Source organism: Loxodonta africana, chromosome 1 (assembly GCF_030014295.1).
Source record: "Loxodonta africana isolate mLoxAfr1 chromosome 1, mLoxAfr1.hap2, whole genome shotgun sequence".
Classification (NCBI taxonomy): domain Eukaryota; kingdom Metazoa; phylum Chordata; class Mammalia; order Proboscidea; family Elephantidae; genus Loxodonta; species Loxodonta africana.
The window spans coordinates 12,939,610-12,959,068 of NC_087342.1; the positions used below are offsets into that span (position 1 = coordinate 12,939,610).

A 19,459-nucleotide genomic window follows, 5' to 3' on the forward strand; every position below is an offset into this window, starting at 1 on the left:
CCAAGATTACAAAGCCATCAAGTGGCAGAGATGGGGTGTATTTCCTCAGAGCTGTCTGCCTTTATAATCCATGTATTTCTATTCTAGAACACTGCAGACATTACGGCCAACTTGGAATACAATTTCACCAGCGCCAAGAAACTGTCACCTCTGAGGTGGCTGTTTTCGAGGCTTTGAGTCTTCAACAGGTTGGCTTCCTCCCAAAGCCCACTCCTAAGTCACAGCAGTTACACAGTGCCAGCAGGGAATGTGCATTTTCTGAGGTAAGGATGAAGGCATTTAGGTAAAGAACTGGTCATTTGTAGACTGGCAGCTCGCTGTATAAATATGCTCACTAAGGTAATGACTTGATTCTGAGTCACAACTTAACATAAAGACACTGATGGCCTCCAGAGTCAGAAGAGATGGGGTAAAGCCCCTGTTCTCCCACTTGCTAGCTGTGACTCTGGGGACGACAGTACTCTGAGCCTCAGTTTCCGCAGACAGAAAATGAGGAGGCTGAAACATCCCCAAGAGCTGTCTCTCTCTGAACCCATGATCTTTATAACCAACTTAAAAAAGAAAAAAACCCACACATTTCCTTATTTGCTTAAGTACTGCTTATGATTACCCTTCTAGCCCTATACAAAACAAGGCTAGAAAGCTTTAATGGGCTTTTTTAGGTAACTCACCAACTGGTTTTTAAAGCCCTCCTTGCAGTAGTTATCCTGATGACTGATTCTTCCTGGACCTTAAAGGAATAGGGGCGGAACCTGGGCTCCAATATGTGTGACAGGATCACTCCCATTTAGATTTTTGAATTTTGCTGTCCACCAACAGGAGTCACTCTATTCTGTTCGACGTAATTTGCAAAGAGCAATTTTTCAGTTTCTGATTTAACAGCCCTGCCCTGCAGTTTCCTCTGTCAACACCTTCAAGAGGTATTAAAAACGAAATCCACAATTACCTAGAGTTTAGCCAATTTTATATAAATTATCTATCTATAACCCTTCATGAAAATCGAGGGTAGGGCAAGATGAACGCTCGAGCATAATTTCACTGTCTGCGTAGTCATGAGACAGCAGCCGAGACACGAGGAATCCCATATCCTGGGAGACCCTGAAGCAGCGGGAGGGCTGAGTACAGCAGCCTGCGCCACTTAGCTGCGTGCAGCTACAAGGAACGGGGCTTCTCTTTTCTACGAAAGGCTTGAGAGAGATGACAAGGCCCCTCATAGCTTAGGCTTGTCAACGCCTGGCTACATCTACTAAGCAAAGAGCAAACTTCACGACCACACAGTATGAAAAGCAGGATTCCATCCCACCTGGATTTTCAGTTACCCAACACGCAAGGATCTCAATGTCACCTGTTGTGCCACCTTAAAACACAGACATGGTTTTGATAATTGTACAGTGGTCATGTAAGAAAAAGCCCCGTCCTTGGGAAATAACCAAGTATTTCGAGGCAAAGAAGTAAAATGTGTCCAATGTACTCTCAGAAAAAGGTTCAGGAAAAAAAAATGTACTTATGTGGAAAGAGAGAGAGAATATGAATGCATTATAAGGCAGGTATACAAGGCAGGTGGGGCAAAATGTAAACAACAGGCGAATACATGAGAGTTCTTGCAACTTTCCTGTAAGTTTGAAATTAGATCAAAATAAAAATTTACCTAAGAATCCCCTCAAAGAAAGGAAACAATGCATTCCCATGAGTAAATATGCCATGCAAGTCAATATTTTTTGACAAGTCATGTACAAGGGCTGTAAAGATATACTGACTATATTCTGAGGTCCACAGCCTATCTACATGACAGCTGATTTGGGGAAAGTAAGGCTTCCTGACACCTGGCTGAGTGGCCACTTGCTGTTTTCTTAAAAGTGAAAACAGTGCTGGGATGAGGGGATGAAGTGGAAAGAAAAGGGTGTCCAAAAAGAGACAAAGACCCAAAGCAACTTCTAAACAGTAGGGAAGTGAATTAAAACGAGGGTCCAGTGTATCTAATCAGATTTATTTAAATAGTCCTATATTTTCATGGCTGAAGAGAATAATATCCTGAAGTTAGCTTATCTGTATAACATTTCAGTCAATTTCTATAAAATGAAATCAGAGGGAAGTATTTACAAAATATTTTAAGAAATGTTTCTTTTCAAGGTAAGCCTCCTCCAAAAGTAGATACAGATATAATTGCCTTAGAATTGCTGATGCTGTGTTGGTCTGTATTGCTCCTCTGTCTTTTAACAGTTTGGGAATAAAGAAATGGAAGTAATGTAATAAAATAAAGCCCACTATAAATGGAGTGGAGCCCTGGGGGCGTCGTGGTTAAGAGCTTAGCTGCTAACCAAAAGGTCAGCAGTTCAAATCCACCAGTCAGTTGATCCTTGGAAACCCTATGGGGCATTTCTACCCTATCCTACAGGGTCGGTATGAGTCGGAACCAACCTGACGGCACCTAAAAACAACATAAATGAAGTATTGCTCTCTTGGTCTCTTTTTTTTTTTTAAGCAATGACCATATCTTACTTTAAATTTTTCATTAAAAATTGTCTTTATTTTGAAGGCTAAATTTAGAAAAACTTTGCCTCAGAAATGAAAATTCAGTTCAACTTACCTTCGTCTGTTCTTTTCTAAGTTGCTTTAATAACGTTAAATCGTCCAAATTCTTTTCTCTCTCTTCTCGGAGGTTTTTTACTACAGCTGAAGTCTGAGCTATACAATTTTTTATGACTCTGTCCCTACTGGCATGAGCTGCCATCAACTAAAAGAACAAAGAAATGAGAAGGGAAAAATCACATCAATTTATCAGATTTTAGCATTTCAAAAATCCTTATTTGGAGACTACAGGCATTTAATACTTTCTAAAACAGTTTTTAAAAACTTAATCTATGGAAGAGCAGATTATGCTGAATCAGTTAACCACCTAAAATCAGACAAAGGGCAAGCACGCTTGGGTGGAAGGCATGAGGTCAGGGGTTGTCTTCGTCTTAAAACTGCTTCCGGGGTTTCCAACTATACGCTTCCTCCATTGCCCCCACTCGGCTTTTCATTTCAGTCTCCTTTATCCTACATCCTTTTCTCTCCCCATCATTCCATCCTCATTTTCCTATGCCCTACCTCCACCCTCACACACTTCCTGGGCCACTTCTTTATCATTATTCTTCCTCTCTTTTTTGTCCTTTCGTATCTTTTTCAGTCTCACATTGTCACCAACTGATAGAAATTATAAACTCAGTGAAGAAGAGAAGCTTAGTTACAATAAAGAAAAAAAAGAAGGCTAAATTTACTTATATAAAATGTTATATTTACCTATATTATTATATAGTTGGCCTTTACAAGTATTAATAAGAAAAAGTTACATATGAAGCACAGATTATTGGCTCCATCAATTGCGTATGTTGATTGAAAATAAGGACTTCTGACGGAATGACTCTTTAATAACCTCTCATGTAACAAACCTAATACAACAGTTATCTATTTGCTGCCTTGATACACGAGGCATGAGGGTCATGTTCCAAACATACTCCCACGATCACAAATTGTGACGGTACTCCAAACATTCTGGAGAGGCAAATAAAAATATTAAAATAATATGTACTTGTCATTACAATAAATGGTACATAAATAATGGTGATTCATCTCCAGCTAAAATGTTAAGTAAAGTGCCTACTTGTTTCACGTAATATCATTCCTTCTTCCCTCTGAAGAGAGCATAACCTAATAATAATACTAAAAAGAGAGATAAAGGATATCTTTAAGAGGCAATGAAAAAAATATGTACTTGAGAAACCAAAAGCCTCAGAATAGGACAATTTATCTGTGGCTTTCCTTGTGTCCCAGCCCCCAAGTGTGTCTGTTCTCCTTCCTGATGGGTGAGGAAAGAGAGAAAGACACAGAAGGCGTGAAGAGTTTTGAGGTTTCCTTATATTAGCTGTCTGGCTTCTCAGAACTGTCAAAGTCCTTGCTCTCGTTTCACTGTTCTGCTCTCCCCTTCTTTCTTTCGTGCATAAGGTTTCCTTCTGTTAAAGGCTGTACATGAAGGGGACAAAAATGACTGCTCCTGTTCTTTAGAACTGTCTCTTCACAGGCTCATTCGTAAGATCACACATTTTCTTTAGTTTGTATAAACCGGATTGAAACTTTTGCACACCCTCAAGTATGAGCACGGGAAAATGAAAATATCATTCCTTTATCCACAGTATAATTACACACCAGTTGGTTTATTTTGCCTGCAAAGGAAGGTATGAAAGAAGTACAAAAAAATGACTCAAAAGGACACACTTACAGACTCATAAAGTTGTTTACAGGTTTGGCTGGCATCAATTTTCCCTGCAAAGGAAGCTGTTGGAACCGTAGTGTTTAATTCGTGTACAATTCTGTCGTCAATCGTCCTCATCACCTTGAGTAATTCCTATACATATTTAAAATAAAAGAATAATAATCTGAATAGAAAATTTAGTGATAAAAACTAAGCATTTGAACAAAAAATAAAACTCTGGAATATGGTACAACAATTTAAGTTAGAAGAGGGAAAATAATGCAAAATATAGTGACAACTCCTTGGAAACTCTCTGGAGCAGTTCTACTCTGCCCTACAGGGTCGCTATGAGTCGGAATCGACTCAACGGCAGTGGGTTTGGTTTGGGTTTTTTATATTGACAATCACAGGAAAATCTTTATTACCAGGATGGTAGGTAGGTTACATAATAATGAACAGTGGGCACTGGCTCTATCTCGTTGGCTCAAATGTGATGGCCTTAAGGGTAAAGATCGTTTTACACATTTTTTAATACCATGTGCTGGTATGGTGCTTAGCAAACACTGTATGCTCTTTCCATCTCCAGCATACAGCCAATAAAGTGTCCTACTGACCTTCATCACCACAAATTCTCCAAAGCAAGCCAGGAGGATTGCTTGCTCTATTCCCTCTTTACCTATCACTCTGAAACGCAGTGCTAGGGAGAAAACGTCTGTCATTCTAACCAGTTGCCATTGAGTCGATTCCAACCCATGGTGACCCCAGGTGTGCCAGAGTAGAACTGCACTCCACAGGGTTTTCAATGCCAGGCCTTTCTTCCAAGGTGACTCTCGGTGGGCTTGAACCTCCAACCTTTTGGTTAGCAGTCGAATGAGTTAACTTTTTTTCACCACCCAGATATGTAAGAAATTACTAATAGTGGGCTAACTTGCAGAAATCAATCTATATTCTTTTAGGCTATTTTAATGTTTTGCTATGATTGTATATTATTTTTAAACTTGTTTTAAATAAAAACAAGTAAAATAAGACATGCTGCTAAAAATGAAATCAAATTTCTTCATGACTTTCTTGTTCTCAGATCAAGTAGAAATTAGCTTTTCCTTATCTCAGTAAGCCCACCTCCCATTTCCCAAGAATTGCCCCCCTCAAAAAGTCCGCAATTCCCAAAAAAACAACCAAAAGAAAAATAACACCAGAGGTGAGGAGAGAGCTTAAGAAAGACTCCTGTGAGTACATCTCACAGCACATCCCTTCTCCTCACATCTTGGTTAGTGCACTTTTCACTTGTCACTAGAGAAAGGCTGGGCATCAACCACTGTCTGTCTTCAGATAATAAACATGCTGGAAAAGATTTCCAGTAGCACACTCTTCTGTTTCTTAAATTTACCAAAAAATAAATCACTGAAAAATCAGCAAGAAAACTGAAGCGTGTAATATTGAGAATATACTTATCCTTGAAACCATTCAACAAGTTAACGTTCTACTTTAATGCATGTGAAAAGCAACCTTACTTGATCCCCTATCTCCTTCAGCATACCATCCTACTTCTTTCATTGGCCAAACTTAAATTCATGACCGAAGCCAACTCAACACCAAATGTCTTGAAGACGTTCTCACCAGCTGCATAAATATTCTATCCTATGGCAGTAGCACGACTTATTTCACCACTTCTCCATTACTGGTGCCCTGGTGGCATAGTGGTTAAGAGCTCGGATGCTAATAAAAGGTCAGCCGTTCAAACCTACCAGCTGCTCCTTGGAAGCCCTCTGGGGCAGTGTTCTCTGTCCTATAAGGTCACTATGAGTCGGAATGACTCAACAGCAATGGGTTTTTCTGCTTTTTCCATTAATGAACATTTAGGTTGTTTCCAATTATAATAACCATTTAGTCCATCCAGTCTAAATCTGTTCTGATCATTTCACTGATCTTTAATTAGCAAATTTAAGGGCCTTTTCTGGGCCTCATTCTAGAAGTAAAACAGCTTGTGGAAGCCTAGCCCCTAATTCTGAAGCATTAAAACATAGGCAAATGCCAGGTCTGAAACCAAACTCATTATCTTATCCTCTTTTCCTGTATCTTTCTATTTTTGTTCATAGTATCATTCTCTGTAAACTGGAATTCTTAGGAAATAATCTCAACATATTCACTGGGCAACCACCCCTTTAAATAATGTGCTCTGTACAGCAGAGGATATACAATGTCAGTAAGTGGAAAATTCCAAACAAACTGTGGCAGCACTATTTAAGAGAGCCAAAAAAAAACACAGGAAAGTAGCAGACAGGGACTCATCTTGCCAACTTTACCTGCTACAACTTGCCTATTTGAAAAAGAAAAAAAAAAAGCCTCCTTTAAAATGTTCTCTCTCAAAGCTCTCCTGTCTAAATCAAACTGATGTTCTGAGGCCAAGTTTAAGTCCTACCTTTTGGAAATGCGTTCCTTGGCTATGAGAGCCCTCAGCAATATTTCTTCTTTTTAAACATATGCAGCAGTTGGAGAGATTATCACAGAGTTTCATTCATTTATTAACTCACTCTTCATTCAAAATATATTTACTAATGCCTACCAAGTTGTGAGGTACCATTCCAAAATACCAGGCTACAGTGGTGAATAAAACTGAAAAGGTCCTTGCTCTTATGGAGCTAAAATTCATAGAGGGGAAAGACAGACAATAAACATTACCCCAATAAACAAGATAATGGCAGATACTGAAAAGCACTATGGGGGAAAAATAAACTAAGGTAATGGGATACAGAGTGACTGCATACGGTCAGGAGGCTACTGTAGATATGGGGCTCAAAAGCTGATCCCTCAATCATGAGAATGGACAAACAGACCATTTGGGGGACAAAGTAAAAAACTCCTGAGGCAAGAATAAACTTTGGGGTGCCTGAAAAACTAAAAGCAAGCAGATAGGCCTGGAGTGAATAAGAGAGAAAGTGGTACGCAGTCATGTCTGAGTAAATCAGATCAGAGAGGACTGCGTTAACCATGGAAATGATAATTGGGTTTTTGGCAAGAGAATGATGTAACATGATTAATGTTTTAAAAGATGACTTTGGCTGCTACGTGGAAAATGGACTGTAGAGGGAGAATGAAAACAGGGAGGCCAATTAGGAGACTGCTACAGTGGTCTAAGCAAGAGATGAAGACAGTGTGGTACTGCAGTAGCAGCAGAATTAAGGAGAGGTCATTACATTTAGGATATATTTTGAGGGTACAGCTGATGAAATGGTGGTGGAGGATGAACAAAGAAAATAGGATGGCTTTCAGGTTTCAGGCCTAACCAACTGAATGAACTAATGGTGCCATTAGTTGCCGGGGAGGGGGGGCGTTGGCGGAGGAGAAGGTTTGGAAAGATTGGAAAGATCAAGAGCTCTGTTCTGACTCACAGAATATTAAGAATTATTGTTAATTGTTTGGATGAGACAATGGTATTGTGTTAAAATTTATAATCTTTTAGAGGTAGAGACTAAAATATTTACAGAAGATATAAAGTCTGAGATGGGCTTTAAGGAAACTTGGTTGGGGTGGGATGAGTGGTAGGAGTACACAGGCGAAATGAGAGAGGCCATGAATTGTTGGAGCTGGGGGGTAGGTACATGGGAACTCAGGGTACCACAATCTCTTCTTCTGTGTATGTTTGAAACATTCCATAATAAGCTTTTTTTTTAACATTGTGTTTTGGACATGGTAAGTTTGAGACTTCTATTACATATCTGAGTGGAAAAGTTGAGCAGAAAGTTGAATATACCAGTTTGGCACTGATCAGGGCTGGAGTTATATTAACAAATTCATGTTACTTAAAGCAATGGGACTATAAGTGATCGCTGAGGGAGACTAGGGAGTGAACAGGGCTGGTGATCAAAGAGGCACTTCAGCATCTAAAGGTAGAGAAGGTAGACTGATGTCACAGAAGTCAGAAGGATTTCAATAAGGAGGGAATGGTCAACTGTGGTGAATGTTATTAAGAAGTCAAGAAAGATGTGGACAGGAATTAATTTTTAGACTTAGCAGGATGGAAATCAAGGGTGACTGTGACAAGAGCTATTCAATAGAATCCTAATAGACTGAAAAGTTAATGTGGCTTAAGTACAGAGAGAAAGAGAAAACAGGGTATAAAAACACGAGGCCCACCATTACAGGTCATGTTACAGGATTTTCGTCTTTTTTCTGAGAGCAACGGGGAACCAAGGAAGTGCTTTAAGGGAGGGCGGAGTTACATGATCATGTGTGTCCTGAAATGATTGCTCAGGTTAAAGAACAGCAAATGGGTTGGAAAGGAACAGGAGTAGACGCAAAGCTCCAATGTCAATGCCGCAGTCCAGGTGGAAGGTTACATAGCTTGACCTTCCCTAGGGTTTCTATCTACTCTGAACTTCAACCAGTTTTGAGTGAACACTGCTATACTTTAATGCTAAAGCCAAATTCCCCCTCAATAAAACAATTGGACACACTGTTAAGTTCCTTATACAGCAGTGGGAATTTACCTGCTTTAAGTCGGTAATGACTCAGTCAATTTCACAGTCTTACAATGCAACCTTCAAACGTGGATTATCAGACGTATCGATTTTTCTGTGTGCTGAAGAATTATCAGTATATGATCTAGAATTTGGCTTTCAAGTATGGTAAACACTAGCTACATGAGGTTTTTTTAATTAAAACAAAAAAATTTAGTTCATCAGTTAAACTGGCTGTATTTCAAGTACTCAAGAAGGACATGTGCCTAGTGGCTACCATATTGCCACAGCACAAATGCAGAGTATTTCCAACATCACAGAAGTTCTACTGACAGCACTGAATTCTAAGAAATAATAATGACAATCTATAAACTGATAATGTACTGGTTCAGGGATTGCTAAAAACTGTGAGCTATTCTTAAAAGTCATTAAAAAAAAAAAAAAAAGACCTCAGAAAAGCTAAACATAAGGAAAGGGGGGGGCGGGTGTAAGATCCAGGAAGGGGTATCTTTCAAAATTGGAAAGTGTGAAGGAAAAGAATTCAAACCACCTTACCAGGCACACATTTCTTTACAGTGGAAAGAGTACCTGAACTCTTAAGGCAACTCCAAGGGGGTCTAGAGAAAAGTTTGAGCAGCCCTCAAAACTGAGAGTAAACAAAGGTATACAGAAATCATGCGTATCATCCATAAGGAATTACTGACTACTTACCTGATGCCGGAAACCCTGGTGGCGTAGTGGTTAAGAGCTACGGCTGCCAAGCGCTCCTTGGAAACTCTATGGAGCAGTTCTACTCTGTCCTATAGGGTTGCTATGAATTGGAATAAACTCGATGGCAAAGGATTTGGTTTTGTTTGTTTTACCTGATACCTAGCCCCAAAGCATACCCTCTCTGTCTCTCACAAGTTCACCAAGAAAATATACAGAAGGACCCCCTGAACATATATCGCTACAACACAATTCACAGAGATAATACAGAAATAAATACAGGTCAGTGTTTCTCAAAGGCCACATGTTTTGCAGGTCCTGGAACCCTAATCAGCTTCTAAATGTGAAAGCAAAGCTGAAGATAACTCTCCAAATTTTGTACTGCCTCCAGCTTCTCCTTTTAGCCTCCTCAAAATAAGAGGAGATTCTTATCATGTATCAGGACCTTCTAGAATTATTCAGGCAGTTTTCTTGGAATTGCATTTTATGTCTTATCTTTAACCCTGGGGCAAAATCTCACCCTCTTCGAAGGCATATTCGGTAGTAGGGAGGAGTACAGAAAACTTTCTATTGCCCCTGCAATATACTATATTCCTAAAGTTAATCGTAAAGTCAATTCCTTTTATTACTTTGGGCAGCTTTTAGGGTATATAAGGGAATGGGAAAAGGGCTATTACACGTATTACATGACAGTAAAATACGGTGTGTTCCAAGAATGATTCACAACGCCCTTTATCGTTTGTCTTGGCGCCCTCTACATGAAGAAACCCACAAGCAGATGTCATTTGCATGGTGCTCTTTTCAGACAGTCCAGGTTCCCCAAACCCCATTCTTAGAGCAATGCTCACACTGTGCTTATCCCAAGCAAAAAACAGCCTTGCGCACCACTGCCAGAATTCTGTCACCAGGACCCCCAGGGACAGGAACAATGAACAGCTGGGCATGTTGCAAAATAAACCATCGTTGATGCCAGAAAATAATTAAGTCTGTACCTAATTACCATATAACTCAAAATCAATTATGTATATATGAATGAATATTCCTAAGAGAAATACCAGGACTTAAACATTCTGGGAAGAAATACTTAGTGATTTTGTCCGGTGATATATGAACTGGGACTCAGATAATCAGGAGGAAGGGATTTCAGAGGGTGACGACAAGCAAAAAAAACACAGAAATGACAGAGTATGATGTATTCAATGTGGTTGGACAGCAGAATTCACGTGTATGTTGGAAGTGGCAGGGAAGGATGTGGGGGACATGAATGAGTAAGAGCAGCGGTAAGGGACTGGCTAGGAAAAGTACTTTGGGACTGAATTTTAAAAGACATGCCCATTTAAGTAGTTTAGACCCAGTCATATCAGAACCATGTTTTAGCCTCTAAAATTCAGCAGATAATGTATGAGCCATAGTATTATGAAAATCAGATGGAAGGGGGCTATGTTAGAGAAAGGAGCACCTTACGGTAGGAAGGCCTGTTGGAAAGCTGGCCGAGCAATGGTAACACCCGTTAGCACTGAGTGGAGTCCCACTCAGGGCCACCCCACGTGTGGCAGAGTAGGGCGGTGCTCCATAAGGTTTGGATTGCCGGTTTTTTGGAAGTATATCACCAGGCCTTTCTTCCAAGGCCTCTCTGGGGGGACTCAAACTTCCAACCTTTCAGTTAGCAGTTGAGCATGTTAAACATATGTACCACCCAGGGACTCCAGCAAAAATGACAGGACCTGAACAAAGACAGTGGCGGAAATGATGACTCTTCCTAAACCGCCTCTTTGATCTCAACTCCTATGTTCAAACATGATGCTGCCCTAACCTCAAACTTGGCATTCGATGCCTTCCACGATATGGTTCCAACGATTTCTGTAATTGCAATGTGCCCTGTGCAAACCCCGTATTGCAACAACACTGTTTATTTGCTATTTTCCCCAAATGCATACAATTTTCTGTCTATATAGTGTTCCCTCTGTCTAGAATTCCCTCAGTCCTGTCCGCCTAAAGCCCAACTCAATTTACCATCTCTAGATTTAATTCTCTGACCTCCTGTAGTATTTCATTCATATTCTCAACCATCTTTTACATGTTTTATATCCCTACTTAGAATAAGTTTCTTGTTTGATATCCTGCCCAGTGGATCTCCCAAAGTGCCTGGTACTTAGTAGGTATCAATAAATTCTTGCTGAATGAATATTACAATGGGATTATAGACATTCAATTTTAAATATTCTTTTCTGGACTTACTTCATTTTGGAAATAAGGTATTTTCCAGCAGTGCAAAGTCCAATTTTTATAATGAAAAAATAAGAACTGCAAAAATTTAAAACATAAAAAATTCTTAAACTTTAAAATATGTAAATATATTGACAAAATCAGCAGTAGCTTCTAGGGGGGAGGGAGGAAGGATGGGGCAGGGATTGACTGGGAAGGGGCATGAGGGTACTTCCAGAGGTGATGGTATTATTTTCTATCTTGATGGGGGTTTGCATTACAGAAGTATGTATATGTCAAAACTCATTGAATGGTACACATGAGATTTGTGCATTTCACTGTATGCAAAATTTATCCTAAAAAAGTAAAGAAATATTGAACTCTAGTTAATAATATGCACGCTGACATGTTTAGGGGTGAAGTGTATTGATGTTTGCAACTTACACTGAAATGCACTAAAAAAAAAAAAGACAAATTTAGAGTTGAATAGAAGACATGTGATAAAGTAAATATAGCAAATTGTTAACAGTACAATCTAGGTCGCGGATACAGGTGTTCACTGTACAACTTTTTCAACTTTCTTGTAATGTTTAAACATTTTCATAATAAAATTGTGGAAAATATGCACCTGATCTTTACGATGAAAAGTGCATGACTCACTGTTTTTCCTCCACAGTATTCAGTGCAGTGCTTTTCACATTTAGGGTACTTTAAGGTCCCCAGGTAGGAGCCCTAGTGATACAGTGGTTAAAGCGCTCAGCTACTAAAGGAAAGGTTGGAGATTTGAACCCACCAGCTGCTTCGTGGGCGAAAGATGTGGTAGTCTGCTTTGATAAAGATTTACAGCCTTGAAAACCCTATGGGGCAGTTCTACTCTGTCCTAGAGTCACTATGAGTTGGAATCAACTTGACAGCAATGGGTTTGGGTCTTTTTTAAGGTTCCCAGGTGACATAAACAGTTCTGCACTGGACTGCTAGCCTAAAGGTTGGCAGTTTGAACCCACCCAGGGCACCACGGAAAAAAGGCCTGGCAATCTGCTCCCATAAAGACTGCAGCCCAGAAAACCCTATGGAGCAGTTCTACTCTGCAACGAATGGGGTCACCACGAGTCAGTTTGATTTTAATATACAAAATACAATGGTTTAATAGCTTTAAAAAACACAAACTTTGATTAATAATTTGTGAGTATGCAAGTTAAACTTCATGACGTTTTACAATTAATTGCACCCAACTCATCTAAACTAAATGTTATACTAAAATTTTGCATTTGTATAGCACCTTCGCTTATGTTCTTGTGTGATTCAACAACCCTCTGAGGCAACAGGGGCAAATGTTTTTATACCCATTTGCAATGACGTTAAATGATGTCCCAAGCCTAATAAAAAAAAAACCCAAACCCAGTGCCAGTCAATCCCGACTCATAGCGACCCTATAGGATAGAGTAGAACTGCTCCATAGAGTCTGGCAGATTCGAACTGCCGACCCTTTGGTTAGCTGGTGTGGCACTTAATCACTACGCCACCAGTGTTAGCTCTGGAAAACCAGATCTTCTCACTTCTAACCCTGGTAGTCTCCATTATAAATCACACATTTGAAAAAGTCCTAGAAAAACTATCTAAAAACTTCCCCCAGTTTTCACTATTAAGGCCGATTTTATAATCTTTTTATTTACATTGGAAACCCTGCTGGCGTAGTAGTAAAGTCCTATGGCTGCTAACCAAAGGGTCGGCAGTTCGAATCCTCCAGGCGCTCCCTGGAAACTGAGGGGCATTTCTACTCTGTCCTATAGGGTCGCTATGAGTCGGAATCGACGTAAGGGCACCGGGTTTTTTGTTTTTTTTTTACATTATCTCTGCGTATGGAGTGGTTACATAAGACAGTTTGGCTTTTGCCCCACCTACGTTTTATCTGACCTTTCACAAGAAAAATCAACGTGTTCTTTAAGCACTGTTGGCCTTTGAAATTTGGTTTCAGAGATTTAATTATTGACACGAGGTTACGTGATTAGCTTAAGGTCGCAAGGTGTTAATGGCAGGAGAAGTACTAGAACCCAGAACTCCTAACTCCCCAGTCAGGGTTCTTTCCAATAGACCATAAAGCTACCATTGCTCAATTGTTTGAGCTCATTAACTCAAGTTAGTTTACAGTACTAATGTGACAATACAAAGAAAAGAGATGGACCAGTTAACCCTAAATCCAGCAGGTTTTTTTTTTTTTCCTATTTAAAATTTTCACAAGTACCTGTATTGTCAGGCACTCTGACCACATTTGTTGTAGGTTGCCGCCGTGATGATCTAGCCTGAGGAGCGGCTGAAGTGGTAAAAAGGGTGCAAGTAATGGAGAGATGCCACATAAACTTCTTTGGCAATACTATGTGTCAAATAATTCGGTCTGTTTAGATTATCTTCAAGAATGCCACTATCTACAAAACGATGCAAAGCACAACGTTTACTACAGATAAGTCCGTGATTTTTTAAGGTCATGATTTTTGCATTCAACTCTCTTAACCCCACAGCAGCGTTTATGTCTGCATTGGAACCCATAACTTTCATACAACTTCGTCAAAATGCAGACACCTGTTCTTGAAATCACGGGTTGATAATTAGCCCTAGACCTCTCGTGCTCTTCATAAGCGTTAGATTTTCTCTGTTAGAAAGGCAGCAGCACGAGAGCAGGTACTAGAATTAATCGCCCCTCCACGCGATTCCGTCCCACCCAAACAACAAAATGTACCAGGATTTTTTGTAGTTGTTCTGTTTACCAAGTAAATAAGTTCTCCTTCATTTCTTCTCTCCCACAGACACTCCGAAAAGCCTAAGATGCAGAGCCTGGGAACTGAGTTCTGGGCACTGTTATAACCCTTATAGACTGTTGCCCTTGCAGTCACTCAAGGCCTGGGCGGCGCCAGAAGAACCAGGATCCCCGACCCAACAGCCTCGCTCTCTAAGGCCAAGCCTGCGCCCCCCGTGACCTCCAATGGAGCCTTGAAATACCCGCTTCCTCCATAACTGGTCCGCACTCCCTCCCAGCCCAGAGACAGGAACAAGATCCGGAGACAAAAGGAGGGACACGCCTGTCACATGAGGAAAAGCCCATCACCTGGAACTCGGCGAACTCCTCACAGCTCACACCGCCACTGGGCGCCGCCATATTGGACAAGCGCGAGGCCCCCGCCGCGGGCCAATCACTACGCAGCAAAGGTGTCCGCGGCGCCGCCTGACAAGAAGTAGCCCGCGAGCATCAGCCGGGAAGCCTGGTCCTATTCCAGTCGAGGCCTGGATCGTTTAGTCCAATCCTGTCTTTTTACAAAAAGGAAAACGATCTGTTGGTCGCACCAATCGGATTGTTGGAAGAGGAAATCTGGAGAGAAAGTGTTGTTTTTCTTAACCCTCCCACTCCAGTGTCTACCGCCTATCCCCAAAACGAGGGGCTTTGTTGTTGGAACCACTAGGAAAAGTCAAAGAAAAGGGCATTCCTGGCAATGAGGGTTGGTCCAGGGGTGGAATCAGGTGTTTAGTGTGGACATGCTTCGTTTTTAAGGAATAGGTAAATAGAGAACAAAGAGTAAGCACGCGGTACTTTCTCAGACTAGCCTGAGACACACCCCCAAAGTAAAGGAGCTGAGGGCCACCGGGCACCGTGATCCTAATTATGGCTCTTGAGAAAGGCATGTATTCATTGAAAACACCGAAAGAACCGTATTGAAATAGAGATTCTAACGAGGTAGTGTTATTTCGGGAGTTTACAGTTCGGGAAAGTTCTACGATGAACTTTTCTTCTTTTTAGAACTGGCAACTGCTCAGTCACGGCGAGCGACACTGCAAACGCTCCCGAGCCGCAGGCTCCCCAGGGCAGGCTGCTCGTCGTTGACCCGGCCCAGGGCGGCCCTGGGTCTGGGCAGGACGCCCGCCAGACGCAGCGAGGTGGAGCGCGCCGCCCGCACGTCCTGCGCGTCCCGCACGTCCCTCGTGTTCCGCCCACACGCCCCGCGCGTCACGCTCGGCCCGCTGTGTCCGCCCGCCGCCCGCCAACCGGGGCTCGGTGACCCTGAGCGTGCCCGCGCCGCGGCCGCCTCCACGCAGAGGCGCGGTGCCGGTCGGCGGAGCAGGCGGCCATGGGGAGCCTCCGGGGCCTGCGCCTGGCGGCGGGTGAGACGCGGGCCGGGCTGGGGGAGGGCGGGGAGGGAAGCTTGGGACCCCCATCCCGGGCCCGGAGTGGCTCCGCTTCCTGCCCCCTTGGTGGCGGTAATGGGAGAGTGCAAAGGCCGACAGGGAGAGGTTCTCGCACCTGGTTCTCCGTCCAGCCGGTTCCCCTCCTGGTTCACTAGGCCATGACTCAGCTTCCCGTCCCCTCTACCTCCACGACCCCAGCGCCCCCTGAGCTCAGTAGTTACGCACCTGCCGTCCTTAGAAACCCTCTTGCCCTATTCATTCAGCTTCCCACCCTAACCCCTCTCGTCCGTCCTGTACCTGGGTCTCCCCTTCCCCTCAATGTCAAGAGTTTACCCCTGCCCTCAGGGAAAACCTTGAGTATGAGGTTTCCTTACCCGTTTAGTGTCGGTTTAAGCAAAGAATTTAAAGTCTCAGGAAATAATAATGATTTCTTAAAAGGGGGGATAGTAATACTTTGTAAAAGTTCTACAATTAAGTGCTTTGAATTTCTTGGCAGAACGTGTTGTGTAAATAAATACAAGAGCTGCAGTTTGTTTTTGTAGTGGATGTATGTGTAATGGGTATTTTGGAGTCAGGTAATGCAAACTTAATTCGCCTTCTTGGGGGAACCAGCAAAGCCTTGATCTAGTAATAAAAAAAAAAAAATTTTTTTTTTTTTAGGGGCTGAGAAATCACAGTGTTTTCATCTCGGCTTTTCTCGGTACCGCAATTACTAAAAAGTTGTTTAATTCAGCTTTTAAAGGAAAAGTAGCCCAATCTTGGCTATTGAAATAGTGTAAACATACCTTGTAAATGTAAATGAAGCAAGATAAGAAAAATGTGAACATTGGATAGTTTAACAAGTTGATAGGCCTATCTTGTTTGTCAATAGAGAATGAACTAGAAAACATGTCTCAAACTGGAGAACATTATTTACTTCCTTTAAAAGCAAGCACCTTAAAAAAAAGAAAAACTCTGATACTCTTGTTATTTTATTGACTTATTCAGCTTTGCTGAACTAAGTACACCTAAAATCTGCATACACCTTGCTACCTTTTGTAAAGCTTTTCAACAAAGTGAAAGAATCATTGCTTTGTAAAAAAAAAAAAAAAAAGCTCTGCAGACTTTTGATGTTTAAGAACTTCACTGTTGGCACTCAGTCAAAAGAAATTTCTTTGAGCGATTTAAAGACAATTTGTTTTACTCCAGGTAGTAGGTTTTTAATAGCACTCGAAGTTGTATGAGCAACTCTCCAGATGACCTGTTCTGAATGTCTGATGGTTTGTGATTAACTCCGTATGATTGGCTGTCGGTCACTCACTTTTGCCCATAGCTACTGTTTGATTGATTTCTTACAGCAGCCCTCTCAGGTAAGTCTTTCTCCTCCCCTCCCATTTTGCAAACAAGGTTAAAAGGTCAGAGGGTTAAATGACTTGGCCAGAAAATGTTAGAGCCAGGAGAGGAGTCAGCGCTGTCTAACTCTGAAACTTGTGCTTTGTGTTGTTCAGTCTGCTTGCTCAGGATATGTGTGTATATGTATTTGTCACGGGTCTCTTCATATAAACTGGAAAAGTCATGAAATGCTGATTGGTGAAATGGAATCATGCATTCGTGTGCAAATGGCTTTATCAGGTTGTAAAGATCGAACCAACAACCTTAACCAAAGGAATGGTAGATCAAATGGAAGCATAATCTAGGCATAGTTCACTTGTCCAGAACTTTATTGGGAATAAGATATATGTACTCTCGGTGAGTGAAATTTCAAATAACAGAAGCCCAATCCTTTAAATGATGGACCTTCACGTTTAATTGTTTCTGTTGGAAATCTTTGCTATACTCCCTTAGCGAACAAAATATAGGCTTTATGAGCTCAAATTGGTTTATTGTTTTGTAGATGTAGCTATAGCTGTAGGCCGGGTTGTTAACTGGGGGTTCTTAGACTCCTTCACAGGTGGGTCTATAACCTTCTAATATTATACTGTATTTATGGGAGTCTCCTTGTCAGTTTAATCCACAGAACATTAGAATGAAGAGGTATCTTAGAAGTCAGATAGTCCAGTCCTCTGATTTTACAGACAGATGAGGAAACGAAAGCACAGGAAGGGAGTTGACTTGTACAGGGTCACACAGGTACAAAGCTGGGACGTAACCAGAATCTCCTGGCTCCCGTTCTGATTTTATTTCTACTACATCCTCATTGTTCTTTTCTCGCTAACCAACCCTAAATGAAAATGTGCCCCGTTTTTATCACTCCAACTTTGGTTTTGTTTATCACTGCTCTCCAAGCCATGCCAGCAGGTTTTTATTGAGCACATACTGTGTGCCCGGTACACCCTACAGTGTTTTAAGATGTGAAAGCTCTACAACGTTTGGCCACCCTTCTTCCTAGGGCTAAATTTTGTTGCAGTGAACCAACATACCTATATATACCCCTAGAGAGCTTATATAGGACAGCCTATGTTAAGTTTGAGATTATGGAACAGTGGTGCTACAGTGGTGTCCTGGAGCTGGTTCCTACTGGCTTTGTGCACATCTCTTCCCAGTTCCATGTTTTGTGATGTTATGTTGGTACCTTGATTGGCCATGGTGGGTGTTATCAGCAAACACTACAAATCAGGGCTTCTCTCTGCCAACCCTTTCCCAAGAGCCAGGACACTACTGGCTTCAGGAGTTCAGAGAAAGGAAAGTAATATAGGTCAGGATTATCTCCTGAAGCCTCCATTGAAACAGCTGGAGGGGATTAGAGGATAATATGTGCGAAGGGGTTCCCTGGTGGTGTGGTGGTTAAGAGCTACAGCTGGTAACACAAAGGTTGGCACTTCGAATCCACCAGCCACTCCTTGGAAACCCCATGGGACAGTTCTGCTCTGTCCTATAGGGTCGCTACGAGTCAGGAGTAGACTCAGCAGCAATGGCTTTATGAGCAAAGGCCAGGCAGTAATGAGTCTGGGGAGGGTGTAGGGAAGAAAGGGCAGCAAAGAGAAAGAATTGCCTTGGATTTGGGTTGGGAGGTAATGGGAGATAAGGTGTGGCCTTTTGAGGGATTTGAACCAGATCATTTTGGACAGAAAGTTTAAGCAGGAGACATCATCAAAAAAGCTTTTTTAAAAAAAAAATTTTTATTGCGCTTTAAGTGAAAGTTTACAAATCAAGCCAGTCTCTCATACAAAAATTTATATACACCTTGCTATATACTCCTCATTGCTCTCCCCCAATGAGTCCGCATACTCCTTCCTCCACTCTCTCTTTTCGTGTCCATTTGACCAGCTTCAAAGAAGCATTTTAAAAAATTAACCTGGCAGCTGCATACCAAATGAATTGCTACTTGGAAGAATATTACAGTCATCAGAGTATAAGATTATAATAGAAATGGCTAAAAAGGAATACATCTAGAGGGTGTTTTGAAGAAATTATTAGTATGAATTTTGGGACATTGAGTAATTTAAGGAAGGACTTAAAGGCTGAAGTTTTTGAGCATCAAGGACTGAAGAATTGTTGCTCCCTTGTAGAAACAGGAAGTTGGGAAGGGACACTGGTTTGGTGGTGCCTTATGGAGTTATAGGTGGTAATGGGACCTCAGCTGAGGACATGAGAAGAGAGGAGAGGTAAAGGTATGGAAATAAATATAGGGGAGCCATCAGTGTGGAGCTAGTTACTTAAACAGAATAGGTAAGTCCTCCTAGAGAGTAATGCAAAAATAGGGGCA

General features: G+C 41.5%; 2 protein-coding genes across 4 annotated transcripts in view; one reads left to right on the plus strand and one right to left on the minus strand.

The window, feature by feature from the left end:
* The window catches only part of MIX23 (mitochondrial matrix import factor 23), a 28,825-nt gene extending 13,392 nt beyond the window's left edge, over positions 1-15,433 (minus strand). For 2 of the 3 annotated variants that reach the window (XR_010322463.1, XM_003412964.4), the window contains exons 1-3: positions 14,702-15,433; positions 4,259-4,384; positions 2,588-2,734 (exon numbers count right to left, since the gene is read on the minus strand). Coding sequence is in view for 2 of the 3 variants with exons in the window: in XM_003412964.4 (XP_003413012.1) it covers positions 2,588-2,734; positions 4,259-4,384; positions 14,702-14,752 (324 nt within the window). In the remaining variant the exon portion in view is untranslated. The other variant, XM_064288497.1, reaches the window with a different exon arrangement.
* A 177-nt stretch (positions 15,434-15,610) lies between these two features.
* Positions 15,611-19,459, plus strand: part of FAM162A (family with sequence similarity 162 member A) — a 34,165-nt gene continuing 30,316 nt past the window's right edge. Inside the window, exon 1 of the mRNA XM_003412827.4 lies at positions 15,611-15,750. Coding sequence (XP_003412875.2) covers positions 15,717-15,750 — 34 coding nt within the window. The 5' untranslated portion in view covers positions 15,611-15,716. The remainder of the gene's footprint in view (positions 15,751-19,459) is intronic.